This window comes from Leptonychotes weddellii, chromosome 14 (assembly GCF_054177405.1).
Source record: "Leptonychotes weddellii isolate Sample4059 chromosome 14, ASM5417740v2, whole genome shotgun sequence".
In the NCBI taxonomy this organism is placed as follows: domain Eukaryota; kingdom Metazoa; phylum Chordata; class Mammalia; order Carnivora; family Phocidae; genus Leptonychotes; species Leptonychotes weddellii.
This window is the reverse complement of record NC_138382.1, coordinates 70,457,526-70,468,505: the sequence shown is the minus strand read 5'-3', so window position 1 is coordinate 70,468,505 and position 10,980 is coordinate 70,457,526. Positions and strand designations below refer to the sequence as shown.

General features: G+C 40.7%; 1 protein-coding gene across 11 annotated transcripts in view; it reads left to right on the top strand.

Moving 5' to 3' along the window:
• The window catches only part of DENND1A (DENN domain containing 1A), a 489,873-nt gene that overhangs the window by 26,755 nt on the left and 452,138 nt on the right, over positions 1-10,980 (top strand). For all 11 annotated transcript variants that reach the window (XM_081803556.1, XM_081803552.1, XM_081803550.1 and 8 more), the window contains exon 2: positions 9,696-9,766. In XM_081803556.1, the coding sequence (XP_081659682.1) occupies positions 9,725-9,766 (42 nt within the window). In that variant the 5' untranslated portion in view covers positions 9,696-9,724. The remainder of the gene's footprint in view (positions 1-9,695; positions 9,767-10,980) is intronic.

Genomic DNA, 10,980 nt, shown 5'->3' with positions numbered 1-10,980 from the left:
GATGCGGGACTCGATCCCAGGACCCTGGGATCATGACCTGAGCCGAAGGCAGATGCTTAACCATCTGAGCCACCCAGGCGCCCCCCCATTCAGTTTTTAATTCACTTATTTATATCAGTGTGGACTCATGGTTTCCTGTTTTATTTGATGGGTTAATAATCTGTTAATGTCATTATTGAATTTGATGCTTAAATTACTCCAGATCCAGCCAGTGGGAGCCTTTTCAAGCTGGTCTTTTGACAGTTCCCAATCATTCTCTGAGCACTTCTTCGCTTTCTGACACAATAAGATGTTCCAGCTCATTTTGTACTTTCTCTGCCCCAGCCCTGGAATCAGCTATTTCGAAACCCAAGGAGCTCTGGTTCCTGTTAGAGAAGAGTTGTATATAGAACCCAACGTCTGGGTACTAGATATACTCATTGCTGTTGGGGTGTTGCTGCCTCTAGGCCCTGTCAGTAGACAAAGCCAGGAAATATGTGTATGTTTAAAAGTCAGGTTACATTTACATTTTATTTCCTTATCTATATATTTATTGAAAACCTTGAGTTCACACTAATGCCTCCAATTCAAATCCAACTCTACAGAATTCATTCTAGTTTCTTAATAACTTCATTTGTGAGAAAGTAGGCCTTCCTTACTGGTCTTGGGCCCCTTCACCCCTACCCGATATGGATGTTCTCTTTCACCTTGTTTTCCTAGGATCATCATACCTACTCCAGTGGTTTGATGTGTCCCTGCCCTCCCCACTGCCCTATGGGTACCTTGCTTGGACTCTGGCTCCCCATCATGCTAAGCAAGCCTGCCCCAAACCCACATGGCCAAACTCTTCAAACCTACCCAGGCTTCCACACCCCACTCTAGGGTACCCTTGTGCTTGGACATGCTCCTCAACCTCTTGGGCTCTGACAGCTTTGTACCTTCCTTTGAGGAATGTGGGCACATTCTTCACTGCACTTATGTTTCAGGCCTGGCCATCCCTGTGTTTGAACACATTTCTCACTCCACTCAAGTTCTGGCTCCCCATGCCAGGCTGCTTCACCTAAGTGAATGCCTTCCTTATCCACTTGGATTTGGCATTGTATTGCCAGGCCACCCCTTAGCATAGATATCCTCCTACCCTGCTCATGTTCTAACATCCCTTGTCAGGGTCCTTGAGGGACATTTTCCTCACCCTGCTCAGGCTTGACACCCCACACTGGGCCATTGCCTACATAGACATCTACCTTGCTTTGCCTATGTAATAACTTTAGGACTAAATTGTTCAGAAAGAACAGAGGAAAAGTTAGGGAAGGGAAGGCTTTTAAATATTTTTTAAGGATAAAAATGTTAATGAAATAGATATGATCTTTGCAAATGTTATTAATATGGTTGAAGAATCTATTTTACACTGCAGTCAGCATGGTGGAGAATTTCTTAAAACAGTATGGAGTATTGGGGTGCTCGGGAAACTCAGTTGGTTAGGTGTCCGACTCTTGATTTCGCTCAGGTCATGATCTCAGGGTCTTGCCATGATCGAGCCCTGTGTCAGGCTCTGTGCTCAGCAGGGAGTCAGAGATTCTCTCTCCCTCTCCCACTGCCCCTCCCCCTGCTCTCACAGGCACACATTCTCTAAAATAAATACATCTTTAAAAAAAAATGTATGGAGTATTGCACATTGCTGAGGGGTGTGCAGGCACTATTTTTCTTCTTGGAACTCAGCTAAATTTCTTCCATTAGCTTGTTCTGCTCAGGGTGGCACGAAAATATTTCCATAGGCATATATGGAAAGGTGAAACTTTGCAACTCCTCGCACAGCAGGATCTGTGTATCTTTATTAATCTGATCCTGAGAGCATTATTAGAAATGAAAAGTTAAGTGTAAAATCTTGAAACAACTTGTTTGTATAATTACACAACTAAGTTAATCATTTTCTAACAAGTCTCAACAATGACTGCATTCTTCTATGGAGGTGTTAACTTGTTATGGGTTAGAAAGCACCCTTTGATACAGCATTTTCAGCCTGGGAAAACGGCTTTAATTTCAGAGTTCACTGAAACAAATGGAGACTTGTTGGAAATATTAACACTACCCTTTTGCTTGTTTGTCTGGCTTAAAGGAATCAATGTTTAGTAGGTGATGTTTGCTAGCATGTTCTGAAGTGTATACAGTTTCTCTTGACTATGTTGTCCACTTTAAGACAGTTCAACTGGTATGAAGTTTGAAATAGACCTCAGCTCCTTTAGCATGTAAGTTTGTAACTAAAGAAACAGAGGTGAAGTCAGATCATTAATCTATAGAGAATAGGTTGCTATTTTGCTTGATAGATACCAGCTGGTTTGAAGATTAGATGATGGTGAAACGAGTAAGGTGTCCTAACACTGTGTGTGTTTCAATTTGTAGCTCTAAATAACACTTAAAGGGATGAGGGCCTAGCATTATAGCATGGTTACCATATGCAGCGAAGATTCATTTTATGAGGAGTTAGTGTTATATTTTTCTCCTAATCTCATAATATGTTGTAATTGAAGAAAAGTAGATCCTAATTGAAAGCTGATGATCCAGCAAAGTGATCAATAGCATGATACTCTAAAACAACAACAAAAAAACCCATTAAGCTTTCCTGCTGCCTGAATCTTGTCAAAGCCTTTGTCTGTTTCATGACTTCAAGCTGAGTGTACTTAATCATTTTGAGAACATGGCCCTGAGCACTGAGCATGGCTCTTCCAGTGAATCACTGAGAATTGTGTTCAGAAGAGTGGTATTGAATAGAAATGCTCTCTTGGCTTACTTTCAGGCTTCATTCTCCCAGAAGCAAGAACTGAACAGACCTCCCTTCTTTCAAACACATTTTAGCTGTTTGTATGTCATTTTTCTGTATTTAAGAGCCAAGGCTGTTGTCAGGTGTGACTTATTGATACCTTTGACTCCAAAGGAAAATATCTTTAAAGAGTAACAGTCATGTGTAAGCAGTGTGTATTCAGTAAATTACCTCTTGTCAGAGGGAAGCAGTTACTAGGAGCCGGAAATCACATGTCAGGTGTTGGAGGAAGACTCATTCATCAAACATTTATTATGCCAGGTGTCAGACCAGGGTTATGAGAAGACTGTTGGTGCCCTCAAGAAGCTGCCAGTCTAGAGGGGAAGGTGGATATTTAATCAGAGGTACATGGGTGGTTCTCCACTGGCTGCACATTGGAATAAGTTGGGGGAGCTTTAAACAAATACTGGTGCCTGGAGATTCTGATTTTAATTGTTCTGGGGTGTGGCCTGGGCATTAGGACTTTTAAAAGCCCCTTGGGTAATTGTAATTGCATCAGCGTTGAATGTGGTAAGAACAGCAAGAGTGGGGGAAGCACAGGGTGCCTTGGGAATGTAGAGGAGGGGCACTTAACCCCGTTTGCGCTGTGGGCAGGGGGGATTGAGAAAGGCTTCCTAGAAAGGAAGAAGTGCCTGAGCTGAGGCTTGATGAATGAATTTGTCAAGTGCAAAAGACTGGAAAGACTGTTCCTTGCAGAAGAGCATCTGAATAATGTCAATAATGTCAAACGGTAAAGTGGTTAGAGCTTTTGGATGATTCATGTTGATTCTGCTACTCTTTTGCTTTGACTTTGGCTAGTTTATCCTGAGTTTCAGTGTCATCCTCTTTTTTTTTTTTTTTTTAAAGTTGTAGCTTTTTTTTTTTTTTATACAGATTTTATTTGTCAGAGCACAAAGCAGGGGGAGTGGCAGGCAGAGGGAGAAGCAGGCTCCCTGCTGAGCAAGGAGCCTGATGTGGGACTTGATCCCAGGACCCTGGGATCATGGCCTGAGCCGAAGGCAGATGTTTAACTGACTGAGCCACCCAGGTGTCCCAGGGTCCTCCTCTTTAAATGGGGGTAAACACACGTAGGGTAGTTGAAGACTAACAGAGATAATGCATGTGAAGTGCTTAGCATCATGCCTGGCACACAAAAATAGTAGTGGAAGGGGTACGGTAACGGTGTACCTGGTGAACCAGAGTATGGCTTGTTGAGCAGGCTACAAGTAGTTCTGTACAGCTGCATGTTAGGGTACAGGACTGCAGGAGGTGAGGGTGGGTGGCAAAAAAAAAAAAAAAAGTTGCTTGGCAGGTAGGCAGGGTTCCAGATCATTGAGAGAAATGTAAGGCAATTAATAGTGGGATATCATGGCAGAACCAGGACATTTCCATGGTAATATGTTAAGCTATATCATGAAGTGTTCTGGGAAAACTTGGGTCCATATTGGAAAATTGGCTCTGAATATGGTATTCTCAGCATCATTACGTGTACTGAATTAGCAGTGAGTGTTAATAGGACAGAAATAGGTTTTTCGGTTCCTTTAGCCAAGTAGTTAAAAATATTGAGCATCTTGAGGAGTTATGGAGGAAATAAGCAGTCTCAAGGTAGTCTCAGAGACTCTCTGGAAATTGTTAGTCTTAGGTGTTTATAGGCTTAATGAAAATATTAAGAGTCTCTTGGCCATTTGCATTTAGAAGAGACACTTTTAAATTTATTTTTTGATTTGCAGAGAAATAGAAAATGCTTCCATCTGCATTGGCTTCACTGGCCCTTAAAATAACTTATGTATATTTGTTGGTATGTTATATAACTTGTCACAACATTAGTCACCACTTCTTCCATAAGGCAACATGTAAGTGATCATGGATAAGCATGACTATAACTTATAATTATAGTCCAATTTGTTCTTAGTGTTTTAGTCAGCTTTTTGCCTTTTTTTTTTTTTTAAAGATTTTTTATTTATTTATCTGAGAGAGAGAATGGGAGACAGAGAGAATGAGAGGGGAAGGGTCAGAGGGAGAAGCAGACTCCCCGCCGAGCAGGGAGCCTGATGCGGGACTCGATCCCGGGACTCCAGGATCATGACCTGAGCCGAAGGCAGTTGCTCAACCAACTGAGCCACCCAGGCGCCCTGCCTTTTTTTTTTTTTTTTTTTTAAGGAACTGTCAATCTTTGGCTCCATGTAATAGAACTCTCGCAGCTATTTGAACTGAGTGAAAAACTTAGGTAGTTTTATTATTACTCATTAGAATGAGGCAGTAACTATGGAAAGCAATAGGAGTAAGCTTCCGTGCTTCTACAAATGCTATTTTTCTTTGAAATCTGTTCTATTGCAAAAGCACTGTTGATGATTACTAAGGTATACCTTAAGTTTATTTTGTTTTATGTACTAAGTTATTTGGAAGAAGAATTCCATTTAACTTGATCAGTGGTTCATTCTTAAAGTGTGATCACTAGTCCAGCAGCCTCAGTATTACCTGCTAGTAAGCAAGTGTTTGGCTACTTGTTAGAAATGCTTCTTGGGCTCTCCCCCCACCCCTCCCAAACTCTGGAGTAGGGCTGGAAATCTCTTTTCACACGCTGAAGTTTGAGAATCACGGAAGTGTATAATCACTCCTATCATTGAAATCTTTCAGACCCTGGGAAAGGCTGGTCTGTACTTCCTTTATTTCTTCTACTCAGTATTTGATTCTGGCTATGTCCCAGGCACTGTTTAGGTACCTGGGCAACACTAGTGGGTAGGAGCGACAAAATCCTCCTGCAGTTTACATTCATAGGAGGGAGACTGACAATGACCAAGATTGTGATAGATATGCTGTGGAAAATTAGAATTAGATGGTAGAGAGTGTATTGGGGAAGGCCTTTCTGAGGAGGTGAAATAGAAGTTGAGTTTTGAATGACAAGAAGGGCCACCTATATGAAGATCAGTGCAAAGGGCTGTTAGAAATGAGTTTGGTGTGTTTGAGGAGCTGAAGGAAGGACAGTGTGCCTGGAGAGCAGTAGCAAGGGGAAAAAGGTATGAAATGAAGTTGGAGAGAGAGGGAGAAGCCAGATCATGTAGACCCTGTAAGGACTTTTTTCTCCCATCTTCAGTTTTTTTTTTTTAAATTGTGAAATACATGTGAAATTTACTGTCTTAACCATTTTTGTAGTGTACAGTTCAGTGGTATTAAAGACATGCATACTGTCGTGCAACCATCCCCATTATCCATCTCTAGAACTAAGACTTCGAGTGATGGGGGACACTTTAGGGAGGTTTTAGACAGAGGACTGACCTAAACCAACTTTGCAATAAAAGGATTACTGACCACTAAGTTGAAATCTGATCAAAGGAGGGCAAGAGAGGAAGCAGCAAGATCAGTCAGGAGAGTATTGCAGTCATCGATGAGATACGGTGATCTGGCAAGGATAGCAGGGTTGGGGATGCTGAGAAGCATTCAGATTCTGGTTATATATATATATATATATATATTTAAAGATTTTATTTATTTATTTGACAGAGAGAGAGAAGACAGCAAGAGAGGGAACACAAGCAGGGGCAGAGGGAGAGGGAGAAACAGACTTCCCGTGGAGCAGGGAGCCCGATGTGGGGCTCGATCCCGGGACACTAGGATCATGACCCAAGCCGAAGGCAGACGCTTAACGACTGAGCCACCCAGGCCCACAGATTCTGGTTATATTTTGATGATCAAATCAACAGAATTTGCTGGTTGTGACATGTGAATGATTGTGGCTAATATATAAAAGAGGGGTCAAAGATGATATCAGGTCTTTTTTTGTCTGAATAATTGGTGGAATTCAAGCGACTCAGGTTTGAGGAAGAAAAGCACCATTTGTTAAATTAGAAATGCTTCTTGAATATCCAAGCAGGGATGTTGAGTAGGCAGTTGGATAAGGGAGTCTGGAGTCAGGGAAGAAGTCAGGTTGGAGACATGATTTTGGGGCTTGTCAGCATTTGCATGGTAATTAAAGCTATGAGGCTGAATGAGATCATCTAAGTAATGAGCAGAGAGAGGGAGAAGTCCAGGACTAAATTCAAGGGTAGGAGAGCTTACATGAGAAGGAGCAGCCAGTAAGGTAGGAAGAGAACCAAAAGAGAGTGATATCCTGGAAGGCAAGAGAGGAAAGTGTTTCAAGGACAGAAAAATCTATCGACTGTGTCAAATGCTGCCAAGACGTTGAATAAGACAAGCCCTGAGAATTGGCCATTTTAGCACATTTTAGCAATGTGGTTGTTGGTAATCGTGACAAGTTTTTGCAGTGCTGTAGTGGGTTCAGAAGCCTGGTTGAAGTGTGTTAGAGATACAGAGAAGCAGCAGAGACAGTGAGTATAGACAATGTTAGTCCAGTCTTCATTTAGAGACATAGCAGATCTGTACAAAATACCTTAACCTAATGGCACAGGTTAATGTATCAGAGCTTTAGTGTTAAAAAATTTGTTACGTAATATTTCCGTAGGCATGTGTTTGTTATTTCAATTTTCCAAATGAAATTTTGAGGTGAAATTCAGCCAGTTGCAAAATCGGCTTAAGAAAGGTATGTTTATTTAAAAAGTTTTTTTTAAAAAAGATTTTGTCAGAGAGCGAGAGAGAGAGGGCGCGTGCATGCGCGCGCAAGCCAGGGGCATGGCAGGCAGAGGGAGAAGCAGGCTCCCTGCTAAGCAAGGAGCCTGATGTAGGACTCGATCCCAGGACCCTGGGATCATGACCTGAGCCGGAGGCAGACGCTTAACCGACTGAGCCACCCAGGTGTGGAAAAAAAAAAAAAAGAGTTTTTTTCTTTTAAAGATTGGCTTATTTTAGAGCGAGCAAGTGCAAGTTGTGGGGAGGAGGGGCAGAGAGAGAGTCCTAAGCAGACTCCATGCTCAGCTCAGAGCCCAACGTGGGGCTTGATCCCATGACCCTGAAATCATGACCTGAGCTGAAGAATTGGACACTCAACCGACTGTGCCACCCAGGCACCCCAGGAAGGCTATGTTTAGATTTTAGAAGGAGTCTTCCTGATGCTCTTTAAATAGCCTTAGAACATTCCTTTCTTTAATCAAACACTCTACTTTGAGATCATTTGAATGAAAGGGATGTTTCCATAAGACATTTTCAACAATGTTTGGTGGCCAAAGGATGCTAGCTTGGTAGACCTTTTTGTATCCTCCTGCAGGGAAAACACACAAAAATTTTAAGGCTCTCTTCAAACTTCAGTTTACTTTGTTTTATTTAGCCTATTAAGTAAAATACTCTGCTTTACTGTCTGATTTTTAAAATTTGACAAGGTATATTTAAATACCTTGAACTTTGGAGCAGCCAACTCTTTTCACTTTAGGTACTTATTTAAAGCAAAAGCTTAAGTTTCTCTTCAGTGAAAGAATGATAATCTTTCACAAGAGAAATAGATTCCTGATTGACAAAACACACATTTTTCTACTCCTAAGGAAGTAGAGGGAATATTAAAATGTTTTATTGAATCTAATGCCCTTATTTGTAAAATGCACCATTATATGTATTACTAAGAAAAAAAAAATGCTTCCATTTAGCATTAAGATGCAATAGATTGTAAGAGATGTGGGAGTGTCGGGGGAAAAAAGTTCATCTTAGAATCAATGAAGCACAGAATTCGAGCTCCAGGAGGGTGAATTCAGGTTCTGGCTGTGTTTCTAACCAGCTGTGGGACCACCAACAAGTCACATAGAATCTCTTTGCCTCAGGTTCCTCACCTGTATGGTGAGAATAATAATAACTGATCCACCTGTCCTCATAGGATTATAATGAGGTTGAAATGAGATGAATGAGAGTTATTTTGAGAAGTGGAATCTACTGGGCAAATTCAGGGTATTTATTTGAAATTAACTGTTAGATCTGATCAGGTGACTGAGCCGTGTTGTCAGGTTTAAAATTTTAGAATTCAATTGTAGACATTTGAAAGTATAACATTTTCTCCTAAACCATTTTCAGTCAATCTGGAAATATCTTTTTTTATAGTTTCAGAATCAAAGAGAAAACTCAAAGCTAATATAACCCAATATTCTCATCATTCAGAATTAACAACTGTTAATATTCTGTAACTGCTGTGATCGTTTTCAGCCTTATTTTGATATATTTATGACATAAAGAGGTAAAAGGATACAATAGTGAACATTCATATGCTTGCCAGCACAGGTGAAGCCCCCTATGTGGAAACGGTATCTTATATTTAGATTAGCATCCTGTCTTCATAATAGCCTAGTGATTTAGGATACCGTTTCTCTTGTTTCAGTCTTTAAAACTTGTAAATAAGCAAGTTAACTGCATCATATGTGTTTTATCCTGGAATATGCGGGAGAAGCTACTTTGTGCTAGTGTTTCCTTGGTTTGAGTTTCCTCAAAATTCTACCTGTGGCTTTGGAGATACAGCTGTGTAAATTCAAAATATGACGCCTGTGAAATCATAATCACAGCTAGCCTATTATTTGTCAGGCATTGTACCTAGACAGTTTTCGTGTGTTAAGTTTCACAATAATTCTTCTGGTTAGGTGTTTTCATTTTTTTTTTTTTTTTCTTGAAGATTTTTATTTGAGAGAAGAGAGAGGGAGCACAAGTGGCGGGGGCGGGGGTGGGGGGCGATGTATGAGCAGAGGGAGAGGGAGAAGAAGACTCCCACTGAGCAGGGAGCCCAACGAGGAGCTTGATCCCAGGACCCTGAGATCATGACCTGAGCTGAAGACAGGTGCTTAACTGACTGAGCCACCCAGGCACTCCAGGTGCTTTCATTTTATAGATTAGGATGGCGTGGCTCAGAGAAGTTGAGTAACTTGGCCAAAGTTCCCCAGCTATTAAGTTGTGGAGCTAATGATTTTAAATAAGGTCTGCCTTATACCACAGCCCACATGTTCTATACCATGCTGCCTCAATCCTTGTCAGTAATCACAATCTGTTTCTTTTGTAGGCAGAACCCAGAGACCACGTTTGAAGTCTATGTTGAAGTGGCCTATCCTAGGACAGGTGGCACTCTTTCAGGTATTTGCATGTTTGATTATGTTATGTGTTTATTGTATGAGATGGCTGTGCAGGACATCGCTTCTCAGCCTTTTGGCTAAGATCAGGTGGAGATAGCTGTCCATGTGGGATATGTGAATATTCTAAACTGTGATTTATCTTTAAATATATTTGTCTTTCCCTTTTATTCCACATCATCCTAAGGAATGGAGAATAAGCACAGTGAACAATTTAAGAGTCACTGCCATGACAGGCTTGAAGTATGGCTTTATTCGTTGTAATCATTGAGTTTTGGTTTGTATCTTTCACAGATGCCTGGAAGTCAGCTGCTTAGTATGAAATATTGTCACCTTGCTAATGAGGAAGGCTTAGAATTAGGTTACAAAATAATATAAAGGGAAATCTGTGCCACTAAACTGGAAGGAGATGTTTGAAATGGATTTAATGTAGTAAATTTTATGTCTGCTGGTAAAAGTTGGAAACGAGTTGAAGAAAACACCTCTCCTGGCTTTAGATTTTGGACTAATTTGGATGTGTATTCCTGGACAACAGGGTCTCAGATAAGGTTAGAGTATCTTGCAAAGACTGAGTATATTCTCAACTAAAATCCTTCTTGGTTAATGAGAAAAAAAAAAATAACCCTGTAACCTAGTGTTCTTTTTTTTTTGGTAACTAAGAGAGTGTTGCATTTGCCAGAGGTATGTCAGGGAGCAACTCTTGGTCCACACACACAAACAGTTGTGCGTATTACTTGGTGTTTAGGGAGAGTGAATTTACTTGGATTAGAAACTTGGAGTAATCAGGATTCCAGTGGTGCTCTTAATTGGCTATGCAGTATTTTCTATTTCATTACGTTAGACTGTAATACTCACAAAACAGCTACCTTTTATTGAGTATCTGTTCCTTTGTCCTATGTGCTTGACATTTTATCCTTACAATACAACCCTTTAAAGATAGTTGGGTGGCAGCTCCATTATACCTACGAGAAAATAGAATCTCTGGTCAAATAATTTACCAGGATCATCACTGTGCAGAAGAACCAGGATTTTTGGTTTCAAGTCTTCTTTACTCTGCTGAGTTGCCTTCTTGAGGGCCATGACCATGTTGGGCACATCTCTCCATGTCATCTACAGGGCTTTGCATAATGTCACTAATATTTGTTAAAATGAATGAATTTCTCTTAATAGCAAAAGTGATATAACTGTGTGTTCCACTTTCTGGATTATCTAATGAAG